The sequence below is a fragment of the Ranitomeya imitator genome, chromosome 8, assembly GCF_032444005.1.
Source record: "Ranitomeya imitator isolate aRanImi1 chromosome 8, aRanImi1.pri, whole genome shotgun sequence".
In the NCBI taxonomy this organism is placed as follows: domain Eukaryota; kingdom Metazoa; phylum Chordata; class Amphibia; order Anura; family Dendrobatidae; genus Ranitomeya; species Ranitomeya imitator.
The window spans coordinates 103,164,223-103,185,270 of record NC_091289.1 but is presented as its reverse complement, the minus strand read 5'-3'; the positions used below and the strand labels follow the sequence as shown (position 1 = coordinate 103,185,270).

Genomic DNA, 21,048 nt, shown 5'->3' with positions numbered 1-21,048 from the left:
CACATTCCAGAAGTTTATTAACCCTTCAGGTGCTTCACAGCAGCAGAAGCAACATGAAAGGAAAAAATGAACATTTAACTTTTTAGTCACAAAAATGATCTTTCAGCAACAATTTTTTTTATTTTCCGAATGGTAAAAAGAGAAACTGAACCACGAAAGTTGTTGTCCAATTTGTCCTGAGTACGCTGATACCTCATATGTGGGGGTAAACCACTGTTTGGGCGCACGGCAGGGTTTGGAAGGGAAGGAGCGCCATTTGACTTTTTGAATGAAAAATTGGCTCCACTCTTTAGCGGACACCATGTCACGTTTGAAGAGCCCCCGTGTGCCTAAAAATTGGAGCTCCCCCACAAGTGACCCCATTTTGGAAACTAGACGCCCCAAGGAACTTATCTAGATGCATAGTGAGCACTTTAAACCCCCAGGTGCTTCACAAATTGATCCTTAAAAATAAAAAAGTACTTTTTTTTCACAAAAAAATTATTTTAGCCTCAATTTTTTCATTTTCACATGGACAACAGGATAAAATGGATTCTAAAATTTGTTTGGCAATTTCTCCTGAGTACACCGATACCTCACATGTGGGGGTAAACCACTGTTTGGGCACATGGTAAGGCTCGGAAGGGAAGGAGCGCCATTTGACTTTTTGAATGGAAAATTATCTCCATCGTTAGCGGACACCATGTCGCGTTTGGAGAGACCCTGTGTGCTTAAACATTGGAGCTCCCCCACAAGTGACCCCATTTTGGAAACTGGACCCCCCAAGGAACTTATATAGATGCCTAGTGAGCACTTTAAACCCTCAAGTGCTTCACAAATTGATCCGTAAAAATGAAAAAGTACTTTTTTTTCACAAAAAATTTCTTTTCGCCTCAATTTTTTTCATTTTCACATGGGCAATAGGATAAAATGGATCCTAAAATTTGTTGAGCAATTTATCCCGAGTACGCCGATACCTCATATGTGGGGGTAAACCACTGTTTGGGCACAAGGCAGGGCTCGGAAGGGAAGGCGCGCCTTTTGACTTTTTGAATGGAAAATTAGCTCCAATTGTTAGCGGACACCATGTCGCATTTGGAGCGCCCCTGTGTGCCTATGCAATGGAGCTCCCCCACAAGTGACCCCATTTTGGAAACTAGACCCCCCAAGGAACTAATCTAGATGCATACTGAGCACTTTAAACCCCCAGGTGCTTCACAGAAGTTTATAACGCAGAGCCATGAAAATAAAATAAAAAATTTCTTTTCTCAAAAATGATTTTTTAGCCCGCAATTTTTTATTTTCCCAAGGGTAACAGGAGAAATTTGACCCCAAAAGTTGTTGTCCAGTTTCACCTGAGTACGCTGATACCCCATATGTGGGGGTAAACCACTGTTTGGGCACATGCCAGGGCTCGGAAGTGAAGTAGTGACGTTTTGAAATGCAGACTTTGATGGAATGCTCTGCGTGCGTCACGTTGCGTTTGCAGAGCCCCTGATGTGGCTAAACAGTAGAAACCCCCCACAAGTGACCCCATTTTGGAAACTAGACCCCGAAAGGAACTTATCTAGATGTGAGGTGAGCACTTTGAACCCCCAAGTGCTTCACAGAAGTTCATAACACAGAGCAGTGAAAATAATAAATACGTTTTCTTTCCTCAAAAATTTTTTAGCCCAGAATTTTTTTTAATTTTCCCAAGGGTAACAGGAGAAATTTGACCCCAATATTTGTTGTCCAGTTTCTCCTGAGTACGGTGATACCCCATATGTGGGGGTAAACTACTATTTGGGCACTTGCCGGGGCTCGGAAGTGAAGTAGTGACGTTTTGAAATGCAGACTTTGATGGAATGCTCTACGGGCGTCACGTTGCGTTTGCAGAGCCCCTGATGTGACTAAACAGTAGAAACCCCCCACAAGTCACCCCATTTCGGAAACTAGACCCCGAAATGAAATTATCTAGATATGTGGTGAGCACTTTCAACCCCCAAGTGCTTCACAGAAGTTTATAACGCAGAGCCGTGAAAATAATAAATACGTTTTCTTTCCTCAAAAATAATTTTTTAGCCCAGAATTTTTTATTTTCCCAAGGGTTACAGGGGAAATTGGACCCCAAAAGTTGTTGTCCAGTTTCTCCTGAGTACGCCGATACCCCATGTGTGGGGGTAAACCACTGTTTGGGCGCACGTCGGGGCTCAGAAGGGAAGTAGTGACTTTTGAAATGCAGACTTTGATGGAATGGTCTGCAGACGTCACGTTGCGTTTGCAGAGCCCCTGGTGTGCCTAAACAGTAGAAACCCCCCACAAGTGACCTCATTTTGGAAACTAGACCCCCCAAGGAACTTATCTAGATATGTGCTGAGCACTTTGAACCCCTAAGTGCTTCACAGACGTTTACAACGCAGAGCCGTGAAAATAAAAAATCATTTTTCTTTCCTCAAAAATGATGTTTTAGCAAGCAATTTTTTATTTTCTCAAGGGTAACAGGAGAAATTGGACCCCAGTAATTGTTGCGCAGTTTGTCCTGAGTATGCTGGTACCCCATATGTGGGGGTAAACCACTGTTTGGGCACACGTCGGGGCTCGGAAGTGAGGGAGCACCATTTGACTTTTTGAGTACAAGATTGGCTGGAATCAATGGTGGCGCCATGTTGCGTTTGGAGACCCCCTGATGTGCCTAAACAGTGGAAACCCCTCAATTCTAACTCCAACACACCCCTAAACCTTATCCCAACTGTAGCCATAACCCTAATCACAACCCTAACCCCAACACACCCCTAACCACAACCCTAATTCCAACCCAACCCTAACCCTAAGGCTATGTGCCAACGTTGCGGATTCGTATGAGATTTTTCAGCACCATTTTTGAAAAATCCGCGGGTAAAAGGCACTGCGTTTTACCTGCGGATTTTCCGCGGATTTCCAGTGTCTTTTGTGCGGATTTCACCTGTGGATTCCTATTGAGGAACAAGTGTAAAACGCTGCGGAATCCGCACAAAGAATTGACATGCTGCGGGAAATACAACACAGCGTTTCAGCGCGGTATTTTCCGCACCATGGGCACAGCGGATTAGGTTTTCCATATGTTTACATGGAACTGCAAACCTGATGGAACACTGCTGCGAATCCGCAGCCAAATCCGCACCGTGTGCACATAGCCTAATTCTAAAGGTATGTGCACACGCTGCGGAAAACGCTGCGGATCCGCAGCAGTTTCCCATGAGTTTACAGTTCAATGTAAACCTATGGGAAACAAATCGCTGTACACATGCTGCGGAAAAACTGCACGGAAATGCAGCGGTTTACATTCCGCAGCATGTCGCTTCTTTCTGCGGATTCCGCAGTGGTTTTACAACTGCTCCAATAGAAAATCGCAGTTGTAAAACCGCAGTGAAATGCGCAGAAAAACCGTGGTAAATCCACAGCGGTTTAGCACTGCGGATTTATCAAATCCTCTGCGGAAAAATCCGCAGATGACCAGAATACGTGTGCACATCCCTAACCCTACCCCTAACCCTAACCCTAACCCTACCCCTAACCCTAACCCTAGTTCTTACCCCAACCTTAGTGGAAAAAAAAAATTATTTATTTTTTTTATTGTCCCTACCTATGGGGGTGACAAAGGGGGGGGGGTCATTTACTATTTTTTTTATTTTGATCACTGAGATTATATCTCAGTGATCAAAATTCACTCTGGAACGAATCTGCCGGCCGGCAGATTCGGTGGGCGCACTGCACATGCGCCCGCCATTTTGGAAGATGACGGCGCCCGGGAAAGAAGACGGACACCGGCAGGCTCGGTAAGTATAAGGGGGGGGGAGATCAGGGCACGGGGGGGGCGTCGGAGCACGGGGGGGGGGCGTTGGAGCATGGATGAGGATCGGTATGCGTGCGGGTGGATTGGAGCACGGGATGGGGGATCGCTGTGCAGGGGGGTGGATCGGAGCACGGGGGGGATCGCTGTGCGGGGGGGGGATCGGAGCACGGGGGGTTTCATTGGAGCACGGGGGGTGTGATTGGAGCACGGGGAGCGGACAGGAGGACGGGGGAGCGGAGCACTGGACGGAGGGGAGCGCTGCACAGATCGGGGGGCTGGGGGGGGCGATCGGTGGGGTGGGGTGGGTGCACATTAGTATTTCCAGCCATGGCCGATGATATTGCAGCATTGGCCTTGGCTGGATTGTAATATTTCACCCGTTTTTTAGGTGAAATATTACAAATCGCTCTGATTGGCAGTTTCACTTTCAACAGCCAATCAGAGCGATCGTAGCCACGGGGGGGTGAAGCCACCCCCCCTGGGCTAAACTACCACTCCCCCTGTCCCTGCAGATCGGGTGAAATGGGAGTTAACCCTTTCACCCGATCTGCAGGGACGCGATCTTTCTCTGACACAGCATATGCGTCACAGGTCGGATTGGCACCGACTTTCATGACGCATACGCTGTGTCACAGGTCGGGAAGGGGTTAAAGGAGTTCAACTAAGCCATTAAGTACAATTCCAGTGTTTATTTCCCCCTACGTTAGCGATCAGTAATGTATGTTCAATGTGCAGCACAATACTAACCGGTCACTATCCTCTGCCGCTTCCAATTCTGCTCCAGTCCCCTTGCTGCATGAGATGACAATAGTCCATTGTGCAAGCCAACAAAAAGAGCATTTGATGCAAGTCTGTGAGAGCCTTGTTCTGAGAAAGGAACGGAGTCTCAGAGACTGAGAAAGGCTTCCAGTCTATGCAGAAACGCTGTGTCACCCGACTGGTCCAAACTGCCATCATATGATACAGGAGAGGACCGGAGCAGGGCTGGAAGTGGCAGAAGATGGAGACCAATAAGTATTTTCATGCATACACTGAACATACGTTACTGACTGCTAATGGATGGGGAAATAAAACACAAATACTGAATTGGTCCATTAAGGATCCGTGTCATGAAAGGCTTTATCTACCATTCCAAATACTAATATTTAGATTGTCAGGTATCTAGTGCACTGACTGGCTGAATCACTCCGCCATCCGTATGCACATGGGTTTATGTGGTTGGACATATGTGCCTGCATCAGGCAGTTTAGCAGGATGTTTGGTTTGAAAATAAATATCTAGGCATTACTGTAACATATTTTCTTGACACTTCTTAAAGTTTTTTTTTATTTTTGTTTTGTTTGTTTTTTTGAGACGTGGTCCTTGTGTGTCATCTAACTTTTATATTTAATTAAACCTGTTAATAAGACTTGCATCTATTAGCTTAATATGTTCAAATTTATTACAGATCCTGACGAGTTTGAACAGATCTATGAACCTCTGGATGTAAAAAGCAAGAAAATACACATTGTTGACAGTGGTTTGACTTTCAATCTTCCATACCCTATAATCCTAAGGCCTCAGCGAGGAGTTGATCTTATCATTTCTTTTGATTTTTCTGCTAGACCTAGTGATTCAAGCCCCCCTTTCAAGGTAATAGATAATATGAATGTTTATTTTGAGTATGTATTTAGCTGTATTTTAAGTATGGATACCATTTTTTGAGCCTCATAATTTTTTTTTTCTGTCAAGTTCTTATTGGCAACGGTGATTTTCTGTATAAAATTTTTGTTGCTTGTTATTGCTATTTGTGGGAGTTGCAGTGACCAAATACTGTGGTATTTCAATTTCTTTCTTTACAGTTTTAACTGTGTGGGATATTTTTTATATGGCTGTTATAATCATTGCTTAGAATTTTATGCTTGTGGGTTGGACTTCAAGCATTAAGCAAGAGGGCAATGACAGCGTCATTTGATAGACCCCTACTGCAACCACAATTCATTGACAACCTATGATCACCCAGCAGAATGGTTGTGCGGCTGCCTAAGCAAATTTTCCATCTAGATCACCACACTTCACCACATTTAAAGTGGTTAAGCAGAAAAGATTGTAGCTAGCTCATATCGCTGCTGTTAGAGGCAGGTGCTAGTTGTATAAACAAAAAACACCATGATGACCAAGGAAATCTCTAACAAGTCATGGTTGGTTTAAAGAGAACAAAAACAAAACCAATCTCTGATGATCCCTGGAGCACAATCAAATGCATTATCAAATGGAAAGAACATGGTACCACAACAAACCTGCCAAGAGAGGGCCATCCACCAAAACTCTCAGCCTTGGCAAAGAGGGCATTAATCAGAGTAGCAGCACAGTCCAAAGGTAACCCTGAAGGAGCTCCAGACTTTCCAAGCAGAGATTGGAGTATCTGTCCATATTACCACAAAAAGCCATACACTCCATAGAGGTGGCCTTTTTGGAAGGGTGTCCAGAAAAAAAACCTTGAATACAAAACTTGTAAAGCTCCTTTTGAGTTTGCCAATAGACATATGGTAGACTCTCCAAATGTCTATAAGAAGGTGCTGTAGTCCAATGAGACCAAAATTGAACTTTTTTACCACCAAGGTAAACACTATGTCTCATGCCAAACCAACTCAGCTCATCACCCCAAGAAAACAATCCCCACAGTGAAACATGGTGGTGGCAGGATTATGCTTTGAGAATGTTTTTTGGCAGAAGGGACAGGGAAAATGGTCTGAGCCAAGGGGAAGATGGAGGATGCGAAATACAGGGATATTGTTGAGCAAAACCTGTTTCCGTCTGTCAGTGATTTGAGACTGGGACGTATTAATATTCCAACAAGACACTCGAAGTGGTTTAAGAGGAAACGTGTAAATGTTTTGGAGTGGCCTAGGAGAAGCCCAGATCTTAATCCAATTGAGAATCTGTGGTTAGACTTGAAGATTGCTGTTTGCCAGAGAAAACAATCTAATTTGAAGAAGCTGGATCAGTTTTGCCTTGAGGAAAGGGCATAAATCCCAGTGTCAAGATGTGCAAAGGTCATTAAGACTTACCAAAGCAACTTGCAGCTGTAATTGCCGCAAAAGTAGGTTATACAAAGTACTGATTTTAGGGGGGTGAATAGTTATGCACACTGAAGTTTTCAGTTATTCTGTCCTATCTGTTTGCTTCACAGAAAAAAAAACAAATTTTCAGTTGTAGGCATGTTCTTTACATGAACTGACTCCAACACTCCAAAAAAAAAAAACAAAAAAAAAACGGTGAAATTCCAGGAGCACAAAAAGTTCCAAGAAGGAGGGGGAGGTGAATACTTTTACAAGCCACTGTATACAGAGAAAAATCTGGCTTTTTATTGGATGAACAGTCCTGTCTTAAAGGACAGGTGAAAGACCTAAAGGACATTTTCTAATTTGTAACTGTTTTTCCTTGAAATGCTGAACTCAAGCCAAAAAAGATAATTTAATTTTATTTCTATAAGAAAGTCAAATACAGTACAAATTATAATTTCAGTTTCATTTTTGGGACTTTATTTCCTCCATGTCATGATGACGTGGTTACTTTTAAATAGTGATTTCTAAAGGTTTTTTAAGTTGGTTGAACGGAATTGCAGGAGTTGTTCCACTGGGTCAGTGATCTTTGTTGTAGAGAACTTTTGACTTCTTTAAGGAATTCTAAATATCTGCAATATTCACTTCTGCTCCAGGAACTCTTACTTGCTGAAAAGTGGGCACGTATGAATAAACTGCCCTTTCCGAAAATAGATCCACAGGTCTTTGACAGAGAAGGATTGAAGGAGTGTTACATATTTCGACCTAAGAATCCATCCGTAGAAAAAGACTGTCCCACTGTGATTCATTTTGTTTTGGCTAACATTCAATTTAGAGATTTCAAAGCACCAGGTATGTTCATGGAAAGAGTTACTTTTCCCCTATTTCAACAGATCATCTATCAGTTCTAAATAAGAGTGACTTAATGTTATGGATAACGTTGTGGGTTTTGTTCTTTTTTTCAGCGTCCGAGATAATGCTGTCATTTATACAGTATGTGTACCTCCATATCAAAAAGAAGCAGTGCTGAAAAGTTTAATAAAGATTGTATGATGTAGTTATTCATCAGTCTTTTGCCTATATCCCATTAACCAACACACCTAGCAGCAACTATTGATACTGACATGCCATAATCTCCATAAAATGTCATATTTAAAGAAATTCAAAATTAGTTACAATTGGTAGGATGTGTCTCAGAATACTTTCTTATTGATTTTTCACTGTGCCATGTAACCCATGTACTACAGAATGAGTAGAGATTCACCAAGGGCTCGCTGACACCACCATATTAATCAGCCCAATAATATGGGGCAATGCTGATCATGGCTTTGTTTCTTTTCTTATACAGAGTCTGCATAAAAAATTAGTAAACCCCATTGGAAAGATAAATCTGGGGAAACTAAAAGATCTATTTGAATAAAAATTTACTTTTATTAGTAATTTAAAACCAAATGTATGAATGCTAAAACTGCAGAATGCCTCACATAGAAAGGGACGGGTTGGAAATGTTTGTACTGAAGTACATTAAAGTGGTGAAATTATGAAATGGTTAAACACTTAGTTTCGGATAGCCCATTTAAAAATTATTTTCCTGCAAAACAATGGATGTACAATGTAACAATGTGCTTAAAAAAATATATATATATACACTTTTACTGTTTGCTTTTTACTAGATTTCTGTTACATGCTGTATATTTTTGTGCTAAACTGCATAAGTTTTCTATATATTTTTTTTTTTTTTCAGGTGTCCCTAGAGAAACTGATGAAGAGAGAGATTTTGCAGATTTTGACATTTTTGATGACCCTGAAACTCCTTTCTCAACATTTAATTTCCAATACCCAAATGACGCATTTAAAAGACTGCATGACCTAATGGAGTTCAATACCCTCAACAACATAAATGTATGTATGACTTTTTGACATACGATGTATTACTTTTCTAGAAAATTTCTTAAATTAGAATGTGAGTGGGATTGCTGCTCTTTCCTGTGCCTGGACAAAATTGACTGCAAACCCCTATTGGTTGCCAAAATGGAGACTTGTGGTACATCCCAATGCAGGGATGTAGAAAAACCTGCCCCTTTTTAATGTTGGTACCCATTTTAAAATGTGCAGCTCCATACTAGTAATGGGGTTGTCAATATCTAGGTGCAGTTTTTTGTGTATTTTTCTTTAATTTCTTACAAAAATGATTTTAAGCCAAAAATAAATGAATTTAGTTTGGTTTCATTACAAATGTTGCACTTATAGCCTTCTATAGCCTCTGTTTCAGTGTATATTTCTGGCTGCATAATGGATTACCTGAGAATCTTACTTTTTTTTTTTATTTTTTTTTTTATAATTCTTTATTTAAAGACTCACAACGAAATCCAAGTTAACATAATAATTGGAATCTGACAAGTAGACAAATACAAACATTACAACTAGTGATGAGCAAATATACTCGTTACTCAAGATTTCTCGAGCATGCTCGGCGGGAGTCCTCCAAGTATTTTTTTTAGTGCTCGGAGTTTTAGATTTTCTTGCCGCAGCTGAATGATTTACATCTGATAGCCAGCATAAGTACATGTGGGGGTTGTCTGGTTGCTAGGGAATCCCCACATGTACTTAAGCTGGCTAACAGATGTAGATCATTCAGCTGTGGCAAAAAACTAAATCTCCGAGCGCTAAAAAATACTCTGAGGACCCCGAGCGTGCTCGAGAAATCTCGAGTAACGAGTATATTCGCTCATCACTAATTACAACTTAACCCCCAACCAGGGACATCGTCCACGAGTTTTTAACAACCGGGGACCCAGAAGTAAAGGTTGATTACCCGACCCGAAGGGTCTTCCATTTTTTTACTTTTAACATAAAGTATAACAAAGAAAAGAGAGAAAGATGAAAAAAAAAGTGGGAAAATGAAAGTAAGGGAGGGAAAAAACAAGGGGGTAAGGGGAAGGGGCGCCCACCCGGCCAAGCCCACCACTCTGCCTGTAGATTTCAGTTAACTACAGAAGGGGGTTTGCTTCCAACATTAGATCACAATACTCACTAGAACTTCGAAAATCCATCCAACCAAGCCAAGTAGCCCAAAACTGTGGATATGAGTCATAAATGGATGAGGTGAGGTCCTCCATATATATAATTTCATTGACTTTTGCAATCCACTGAGATTTGGTGGGAGGTGTGGGACTCTTCCATCTCTCCGGGATGCAAGCCCTCGCTGCCATGATCAAAAATTTCAACAAAGATGATTTATAGATCCGGAGGGGAGTAAGTGTAAATGGACCAGGGTCCAATGATCGGATAGGATTTGATTTACTCTGGGGCCAAAAGTAAAAGCACGGAAGGGTCTTCAATGGGGTCGGGCAAAAACTTTGTTCTATTTGAACCCAGGCCTTATTGTATCCGTTTCTGCACCAGTCTATCATTCTAGCTAGGTGGCCTGCCAAATGATACATTTCTAGGTACAGAAGCCCCACTCCCCCCAACCTCTTGGGTCTGCAGAGAACCTCCCTCATTAGTCTAGCAGGCTTTCTTACCCATATAAACAAGACCTGAATAGACTCTAATTTTCTAAAAAAGTTAGCAGGGATATTGATGGGGAGAGTCTGTAGAATATACAGGACCCTTGGTAATATGTTCATCTTAAAAATTTGGCATCTGCCAAACCAGGTGAAAGATATTTTGGACCACCTATCACAGTCTGCTTGAATGGATATTAAAAGACCAGGGAAGTTCCATTGATATAAAGAATTGATGTCTGCAGATATTCTTACTCCTAAATATTTCAGGTGTCGGGTAGCCCATTTGAAACTGAAAGACTCCTGTAAAGAACTCACAAGTTCCGGGGAAGAATTAATGTTGAGTGCCTCAGATTTTGAAAGATTAATTTTGAAATTAGACAATTGGGCATATAATCTGAATTCATTCGTAAGGTTAGGTAGGGAAGTCTTAGGTGAGGTAACGAAGAAAAGAAGGTCGTCAGCGTAGGCTACTACTTTGTGTTTTGAAGTACATTAATACCCGAGATGTTGGGGTTGGCTCTAACATGTCTAAGAAAGGGTTCAAGGGTGAAGATGAAAATGAGGGGGGACAGAGGGCATCCCTGTTGTGTACCATTATAAATATAGAACGGATCTGAAAGTGCATCGTTCACCCAGACCCTGGCAGAAGGGACTGAATATAGAGACAGGATCCACTGGAGCATTCTTGTTGCCATACCCAGGTGAATGAGGGTCTCTTCCAAGAAAACCCAATTGACCCTATCAAATGCCTTCTCTGCGTCGGTGGATAAGAGGATTGATGGGACATTTCGGAATTTAGCATGATGAATTAAGTTAATAGACTTAATAGTGTTGTCTCTGGCCTCTCGGCCTGGCATAAATCCAGCTTGGTCGAGGTAAACGACTCCCGAGAGAAGGGGAGCAAGTCTAGATGCAAGGATCTTGGCAAAGAGTTTTACATCAACATTTAACAGGGAAATGGGACGGAAGCTGGCACACTAGTTCGGGTCTTTCCCTTCTTTATGTATCACCGCAATATGGGATCTCAGAGAATCTGGATGTGGGGGTTATTTTTAGACATTGAATTAAAGGAGGCTAACATCCCCGGGGTTAGTAAATCTCTGAATTTTTTTGGAGTAAAGAGCCGGGTAGTCATCCGGGCCTGGCGCCCTACCTGTTTTAGCAGCAGAAATAGACGAGCGCACTTCATGTTCTGTTATGCGTTCCTCCATCATCAAGATATCACTGGGGGCCAGCTTTGGTAAACCTGCATTCGTGATATATTCCTTTACACGGGAACGAAAACCGAGCGAGGCAGTGGCTGGGTTATTATCTGTGTTGTAAAGGGACGCATAAAATGTCTGAAAGGCTTTTGCAATGTCATGGGAGGATTGGACACGTTTAGCATGAGCGGTGGAGAATATTTCTGGAATGTAAGATCTAGCACTTTGCAGTCTTAATGCTTTTGCGAGGGATTTGCTACATTTGTTCCCATGTTCGTAGTAGTGTCGCCTACAGCGGGCTGAAATCCCCTTGGCCTTTTTATTAAGAAGGTTACGCAAATCATCTCGTATCTTAATGAGTGCAATTTGCAGTGTTTTTAATTTGGGTCAGAAGGGCATCAAGTTTGGCCTCTCTCCCTCTTTCATCTCGCCCCATGTTTTATCAAAACTCCTCTGATCACGCATGTATGAGCCTCCCAAACAGTGTTTGGAGAAGTATCAGCAGATTTGTTTAATTCCAAAAATTCTCTCAAGGTCTGCGAAATCTCCTGAGCAATCAAAGGATCGTCCAGGAGAGAGGAGTTTAGTCTCCACTGCCATTGACAAGAGGGCAGGGTAACCACGATAGAGCAGAGCGCATGCTCCGAGAAGGTAATGGAGACTGTCAGTCTCCTGTTTCTTAGAGATATATTTGTGGTGTACAAAGAAATAGTCTAATCTAGAGTAAGAGTCATGGACTGGTGAATAAAAAGAGAAGTCCCTGTCCGAGAGGTGTAGTAGTCTCCAAGTATCGATAAGTTGGTAGTCATGTAATATCCTTTTCAGGCGACTTAGTCCTGCTAGGGAATGAGATGAAGCTCCAGAAGATGTGTCTATAGATGGGTCAAGTGTGATCTTGAGGTCGCCCCCCAGGACCAGAGTACCCTCCAAGAACTCAGCAACAGAATCCAGGTGACCCGCCAGTGCAGAAACCTGTCCGACATTAGGTAGGTACACAAAGGCAAGAGTGACGATGGTAATGGGGAAAATTGCTTCCCACATCTTTATTCTGCCCATATTATCTATGCGAGAATCCATAAACTCCCATGGGAGAGTCTGGGAAATCAAGATACCCGTTCCTCTAGATTTTGAGTCAGGAGAACAACTCTGATACTCCTCTAGGAACCAATGAGAAGATAGGTTGACTGGCTTGGCTAAGCTGGCATGTGTTTCTTGCAAGAAAACAATTTGGATATGGGATTTTTTTTTTTAAATTCGTCAATGGCTCATTTGCCTAAACTATGCAATTCCTTTTCATTAAGTGAGCCACACTTTACCTCCATTGGGATGGCATGAGGCATAGTGAGAGCAGGCTGTGGATCCCCGTGTGTGTAGAAGGGGAATGGGCAAGAGGGAGGAGGGGTGGAGGTAAGAAGTAGAAAGTAGCAAAAGTAGAAAGTAGCTAATGCAAGACGCTAGAAAGAAGAATGGAGGAGGAGAGTTCCTCTACTAGTAGTACTGTGAGCTCTCCGCACCACGATCGAGTTGAGGGCAAACAGCCACCTAGCAAATCCAAACTGGACCTGCAAGCACTCTGGGGAACACAGAAAACTGTGAGGCAGTGCCCCGGCGGACAAAGGACATAAGAACATACATTAACTGAGCAAAATGAAATGATACAATTCACCCACAAGAACTCAACCCAATCTTAACTTGGGTGATATACCCTTAGGTTTCCTCCAGATTACAGAGTATTCAATTCTATCGGACAGAACAGGAGGGAGGGGGGACTAAGACAAACTTGCACATGGATATAACAGAAGCATATAAGCTATAAGCCGCAGCCCCATAGGACATGATCCCAGTAGAACCCTCCAAGTCTACCTCACCAGACAAGAGGGAGGAAAACTCATAATAACCATGCAACCTTTGTCACAAAGTGTCAGATTGGAGATTCAGAGGGAGTGGAGCTCGTCGTGAAATCAGCCTTCTCCTTTTCCTGCACATTGGATGGATGTCTGCCCCTATTCTTCTTCTCCCTCTGAAGTAGCGGCCGAGGACGCTCAACTTGTAGCCAGTTCAGTACAGGGAATGGTAATATGTCCAAAAATTTGAACAAATCTTTGAGCTCATCCGGGTGTTTAAGGGTGAAGACAGAGCTCTCTCTCCATATGATCAGATGGAATGGGTGGCCCCAGACTCCTTAACCTTATGCAGTAGAGGCCGAAGCAGACGTCTAATAATCAGGGTGCATGCTGAAATATCTGGAAACAAGCGGATCTCCACTCCTTCCAGGCAGACCGGCCCAAATGTCCAAGCATTGTGTAGAATACTCTCCTTCTCTGAGAAATAGTGCATTCTGTACAGAACATCTCTGGGGTTTGAGCTGGAAGGTGACCCCCAGCATGTAACTCTATGGATCCTATCAAACACAAAAGGAGTCTCTGACTCTCTCTGCATAATCTGGTTAAAGATGGTCGTAACTTTTTGAGATAGGGTATCTATTGTGACCCTCTCAGGTATACCTTTTAAGGCGCACGTTATTGCGGCGACCACGATTTTCCTGGTCATTCAGTAACATCATGTCCTGCATAGGAGTCTGTGATGACAGCCTCTCAGATAGTGAAGCTGTAGCCTCCTCCATTGAGGCTGTATGAGTGGTTAGTGTGTCCATATCACTTCTAAGAGCTAAAACTGCCTTTTCCTGGGAAGCCTCTACAGGGAGTCTATTTCTGTTTTAGTAGGAAGGGCTTTAATCAACTCCTGCAGGCTGTGGAGGTCAAACTGGGAGACTGCATGGACTGGGCTGCATTTTATTGTGGCGTTGCCTTGTACCTGGGTCTCTCCCTGCAAATCTCCACCAGCTCTATCTCCCTGGTCTGCTGCATTCCTGATATGCATTGTATCTGGGCTTCGGTGGGGGGGATGAGCCACCCCTCCCTGATGAGTCCCGAGAGCTTCTTCCCTGACTCCCCGCAGGCGTCTTCTCTGACATACCTCGCTGTCTTAGTGCTGGGGGCCATTGCTGTGGCAGTTGCAGGCTTCCCCTTCGGCAAACTGCTCTGAATCATGCGGTATGGACACATTTTCAAATGGTGGGTGCCACAAGAAAAAATTAATGCATTTTCTCTCACTTCATTTTTTTTTCTTGTGGCACCCACCATTTGAAAATGTGTCCATACCTTATGTCGAAGTGACTCTAGCCATTGCTAAATACAGGACTATGGGAATAATCTGAATCATGCGGGTCAGGGCTGTTTCTTTGTGGTGGGAAGGGACCGGAGTGCTGCTGGATCCAGTTCCCCTTCTTCTGGAAGCACACATGGATATCGTGAGTGAGTTAAAATTAAGTATATTCTCTCTGTCCCCAGAGCACTAGGAAGCAGCGTCTTCACTCCATCACGCCTAGGCCACGTCCCTCGGAATCTTACATTTTGATACAGGAAAGATATATATCTTGGGAAGGTGGCCTGCTAGCAGGAGCTGATTCGCCTCCTCCCCTGCCCGTCAAATGCTGCTCTGATGCCCTGCAGTGCAGAAGCATTGCAGAGCATCAGATCAGCGATCTGTCACTATACAGTGATGTCCCATCCTGGGACAATGTGAAAAAGTTAAAATCCCAAAATAAAGAACCAAAAAAAAAAATATTCCAATAAATACATTAATTTGTACATATAAAAAGCAAAAAAGTAAACATTTACTATTGCTACGTCCAGAACGACCCGACCTATAAAACTGTCCCACTAGTTAACCCCTTCAGTGAAAACTGTAAAAAAAGGCAAAAAACAATGGTTTATCAAATCGCTAAACAAAAACTGGAATAAAACACGATCGAATGTAAGTAAAAACGGTACCGCTGAAAACATCATCTTATCCCACACAAAGGAAGCTGCCATAAAGCTCCATCAGCTGAAAAATAAAGTAATAGCTCTCAGAATAAAGCAATATAAAAATAATTCATTTTTTCTACAGAATAGTTTTTGTGTAAAAGCACCAAAACGTTAAAAAATGATATAAATGATGTATCACTGTAAGTATACTGACCAGAAAAAAAAAAGCTTCCCCATCAATTTTACCACACGCAGAATGGTCCCAAAAAATCCTGAATTGCTGTTTTTTCTTCATTTTACCTCCCAAAAATCGGAATAGAAAGCAATAAAATGCCATGTGCCCAAAAATGGTAACAATAAAAATGTCAACTCGTCCCGCAAAAAAGTTGTTACATGACTGTCGGCTGAAATATAGAAAAATTAATAGCTGTCTAAATATGACGATGCAAAAAAAATATTTTTGCGATAAAAAGTGTATTTTAGTGGGTGACAACTGCCAAACATAAAAACCAATATAGGTCGCTATAATCGCACCGACCCAAATAATAAAGTCGTCAATTCACTTATACAGCATGAGGAACGGCGTAAAAAATGGAAAAAAAAACTATTCTTCACATGCTGTTGACTTGTTCATTCTGTCTCCTAAAGATCGCAGTAAGGCTTGGCGCACATATATATTGCGCTCTGCACTGAGTTCTTGCACCGGGTTTCCATGTAAATCTCTGAATTACGTGACTCAGACGTAACCCCCAGCGGAAGATTCCCTTTAATGAGGCACTGTAAACACCATAGGACCTGTGATCCGGCAGTGTCCATGTTTTTAGGCAAGCGTAAAAGCACGGTCGACCAGTTTTGTGCACTTCTAAAAAGGATACTGCTAAGCAGAAACCAGATGCAGTCCAGAGTAACTCTGCTGCCTCATTATAGTGAATTGATCTCACGGGGGGTTTCATCTGTCATGTCACTCGGAGAGTTAGATGGAAACCCCAAAGTAAGTGCTCAGCGTAGAGCGCCCGGTAAATGTGATCCTAAATGTTATGTTCCCAATAAAAGCTTCAACTCGATCCTCAAAAAACGCAAGTCCCCTCACAGGTCCGTCATCTGTCAATGGAAATATAGGGGGCTTCCACATTACTGGTAGTACAAAAGCTCTGGAATAGCAAAATGGCTCCTCGCCCCCCCAAAAAAGAAATTCAGCAAATTCTGCACTCCCAAATCTAAATGCCCCAATGTGCCTAAACCACATTAAGCACCCACATGTTTGGCATTTCTGCAGTGATGAGAGCCCACCTAATTTATGGGTGCATGTCTCCTGAAGCATGAGCTGGGCATAATGTACTGGTCAGTTCAACATACTGGTCACTGCAATGGCAGTTTGCAATTTTCACTCAACAACATCCACTGCTGCCTGTTTCTAGAGAACACCTATGGAGTCAAAATCGTCACTACATCTATAGATAAATTCCTAAAGGGGTGTAATTTCCGAAATGGGGTCATTTGAGGGAGATATTCTGCTCTTCTAGCTCTTAGAAAATCTGTATATGGAGTCAACAAACTATTCTGGAAAAATTTGTGCCCCAGGAGGCAAATAGCGCTCCGTCACTCCCGAGTCTCGCCGTATAGCTAAATTGTGGGACACATTTTGGTGGCATTTTTTCCCATTTGCCAGCATGAAAATTAAAAATTTGGAGCGAACACACAATTCTTGGTGGTAAAAATTTTAAATTATTTGTTGTTCCCAGCCCAGTGGTATAAAATTATTTGACCCACCTGTCTTGTCAATGTGATCACTGGACCCCTAGATAAATTTATTAAGAGGTGTAGTTTGTAAAATGGGGTCACTTATGAGGGATTTCTGCTGTTTTGGCACCTGGCTCTGCCAATGTGACATCCCACTGTCAAACCAGTGCAGCAAAATATGCACTGTAATATGGCGATATATTTCACAACAAATTTGGGGTCCATTCTCTCATGTTACCCTTGTGAAAATGCCCAATTTAGGGCTAAAAATCATTTTTGTGGGAAAATGTGATTATTTTTTTATTATTATTATTATTTTTTTATGGTTCAACGTTCTAAACTTCTGTGAAGCACCTGGGGGTTCAAGGAGCTCAGTAAACATCTAGATAAGTTCCCTGAGGGGTATATTTTCCAAAATGGTGTCACTTGTCGGGGGGTTTCCACTGCTTAGGCACGTCGGAGGCTCTCCAAACGTGACAATGCATCCACTAATTATTCCTGCAAATTTTGCATTCTAAAAGTAAAATGGCACATTTTTCCCTTCCGAGCCCTGCCGTGTGCCGATACAGTAATTTTTCCACATATTGGGTATTGCCATACACAGGAGAATTTGCACAACAAATTGTATGGTCAATTTTCTCCTGTTTACCCATATGAAGGTAAATGAAACAATTAGGTGCAAAGGAAAATTTTTGTGAAAAAAAGGTAAATGTTTATTTTTTTTTTTCATTCCATATTCCATTAATTCCTGTGAAGCACCTGAAGGGTTAATAAACTTCTTGGAAGTGGTTTTTAGTACCTTGAGGGGTGCAGTTTTTAGAATGGTGTCACTTTTGCGTATTTTCCGTCATTATAGGTCCCTCAAAGTCACTTCAAATGTGTCCCTAAAAAAGGTGGTTTTGTAAATTTTGTTAAAAAAATAAAAAATCGCTGGTCAACTTTTTAACCCTTATAACTTCCTAACAAAAAAATTGTTTCAAAAATTGTGCTGATGTAAAGTAGACATGTGGTAAATGTTATTTATTAACTATTTTGTGTGACATGACTCTCTTATTTAAGGGCATAAAATGTAAAACTTTAAAAATTGCAAATTTTCCAAATTTCAGAGTTTTACACAAAATAGTCATACCAAAGATATGTTTCCACAATCATGAAGTACAATATGTCACAAAAAACAATCTCCGAATCAGTGAGATCTATTCAAGTGTTCCAGATTAATAACCTCATAAATTGACAGTGGCCAGAATTGAGAAAATTGGCCTGGTCAGGAAGGTGAACACAGGCTTCAGGGTGAATGGGTAAAGGGACTTTGTCGGCACGATTTTGCTACCTCATCTAAGAATGTGTAATTTATCATGCCGTGTGATGTTGTTTGCTTACACTGAAGGTTTTATCACGGGTAGATTATCACTGCCAGGTCTCATGTGCATGTGACTGGTAGTCTGACCCCGACCCCTCCTGTGATAAGCAGCTCACTATCCATAGACTGTGTACATATAGAGCCTGCTGTGGGTGGCTTTGGCTTTCTCCGCTCTGCTACATTTTACATCTAAAAACTGTCCTAAAATCTGCAGCCAGTAAACTAATTGATGCTTTGTTAGCAGCACAATGTAGGCAAAAAGATGCCCAATTCCAACAGATTCCCTTTAATTCAAGTTAACTGTGGCATTTTTTTTTAAACTGAAGAACATTGGTATTTTCCTGCACGCAACCTCCGATCCTCACAAGATCTCCTTCTCTACTCCCCTATTATCTCCTCTTCCCACAATCGCATACAAGATTTCTCTCGTGCATCCCCCCTACTCTGGAATGCTCTACCACAACATATCAGACTCTCGCCTACCATCGAAACCTTCAAAAAGAACCTGAAGACCCACCTCTTCCGACAAGCCTACAACCTGCAGTAACCACCGATTGACCAAACCGCTGCACGGCCAGCTCTACCCTCACCTACTGTATCCTCACCCATCCCTTGTAGATTGTGAGCCCTCGCGGGCAGGGTCCTCTCTCCTCCTGTACCAGTTGTGACTTGTATTTTTCAAGATTATTGTACTTGTTTTATTATGTATACCCCTCCTCACATGTAAAGCGCCATGGAATAAATGGCGCTATAATAATAAATAATAATAATAATAATAATAATATAAGGTTAACTAATGGTAGGAATGATTTACCTGTCTGCCGTAGGTTCTCGAAGTGTTGCACTAAATTATGCATTTTTTGTCTGGTTGCAGGTGATAAAGGAAGCAATTGGGGAAAGTATTGAGTACAGGAGGCAGCATCCGTCTCGATGCTCTGTGTCTCTCAGTGATGTTGAAGCTCGGAAATTTTTTAACAAGAGCAAACCGCAAAGCTGAGTTGTCCAACCTACTGTGACATTAGTATAAAGGGAGTCCTATTGTGTTGTACGTGGATGAGGAAGGAAGCCACGTGTACTACATGTGTATAAAGAAGCGTCATTATTTATCATCCTATCTAGAGATGTTATATTTAGAATACTCATTCTTACTGTACTTTTTTTGTATTGGAAATAAGCAAATTGTTAAAGAACATTAAAAGACGAATATCTTTTCATTATCAGTTGTCTTATATATCACTATATGTATTATATTATATTATATTTGAATTAATGTTCTTTTCTCCATGAGCCTACTCACCACTGTCATGATCCGGTATGAGATCCTGATATAACAAGAAGTTAATCTGACAAAGGTGCAGCCAGATGAGTGTACCAAGCCATAAAGGGAATTCAAAAACATAAATTGGAGAATATACCGTATGTTGGAAGCTGTAATCTAGGCTCTACACAAAACTACCAACGCATATTTGCCATAAAAACACAGCTTGGTGAACCCTATAATAAGTCAATGGGGTCATCAAAGTGCTATTCCCAGGAGCAGAAAACCAGAAATGCTAATGCTGTTATGAGACCACAATATTTTCTTTTTCCACCCTCCATGCCTGCAGAGCAAATAGGCTTTTTCTTTTGAGATGGTAATTTCCTCTGAAATAATACAGTTAAAAAGAGAGTACAGGTTCTGTAAGCTGCAAAAGAGGCATCCTTAGACTTACCAGAATAATAGGAATAATAATAGGAATAATTCATATGCACATGTGGGAAAAAAAATCCTTCTGAAGGCAGGTGTCGGCAGTGGCACCTGCGCTGCAGCATGATCGCATATGTAATGAATTATATACACATTTGTTTGATGTAATCCTGAAGTTCAAAAAAATAAAAATAAAAAAAATGTCCTCCTCCTAGATGGCGTTGCAGGCATAGTAGCAGCTAGGGATTGGGCTTTTTTTCTTTAATTCTTATCTAGCAAGATGGCGCCGCCAGCAATCCTGCTGACAGGTTCCCTTTAAATGCTGAAGTTAAAAAAAAAATGCATTTGCTTCCATTTAAAATCATTCAATAAGGCAGCACTAATTACCATTTATACTCGAGTATAAGCCAAGTTTTCCAGCACATTTTGATGAGGAGCCATGCATACCAGGATAGAGATGAGGAGTCATGCATACAAGGATAGGGATGAGGAGCCTTGCATACAAGGATAGGGATGAGGAGCCATGCACACTGGGATAGAGATGAGGAGCCATGCATACCAAGATAGAGATGAGGAGCCATACAAACCAAGATAGGGATGAGGAACCATGTAGACCAGGATAGGGATGAGGAGCCATGCATACAAGAATAGGGATCAGGGGACAATGCATACCAGGATAGGGATGAGGAGCCATGTAGACCATGATAGGGATTAGGAGCCATGCACACCAGAATAAGGATGAGGAACCATGCACACCAGGATAGGGATGAGGAGCCATGCATACAAGGATAGGGATGAGGAGCCATGCATACCAGGAGAGGGATGAGGAGCCATGTATACAAGGATAGGGATGAGGTTTTACTATGCTCTTTTGTGTCTTCAAGTTTCTTGGTGGTGTGTGAAC

At 42.0% G+C, this 21,048-nt stretch overlaps 1 protein-coding gene across 6 annotated transcripts in view; it reads left to right on the top strand.

The window, feature by feature from the left end:
* Nucleotides 1-19,674, top strand: part of PLA2G4A (phospholipase A2 group IVA) — a 197,882-nt gene extending 178,208 nt beyond the window's left edge. For all 6 annotated transcript variants that reach the window (XM_069737229.1, XM_069737232.1, XM_069737231.1 and 3 more), the window contains 4 exons: nucleotides 5,241-5,425; nucleotides 7,494-7,689; nucleotides 8,582-8,739; nucleotides 19,332-19,674. In XM_069737229.1, the coding sequence (XP_069593330.1) occupies nucleotides 5,241-5,425; nucleotides 7,494-7,689; nucleotides 8,582-8,739; nucleotides 19,332-19,454 (662 nt within the window). In that variant the 3' untranslated portion in view covers nucleotides 19,455-19,674. The remainder of the gene's footprint in view (nucleotides 1-5,240; nucleotides 5,426-7,493; nucleotides 7,690-8,581; nucleotides 8,740-19,331) is intronic.
* Nucleotides 19,675-21,048: the final 1,374 nt, after the last annotated feature.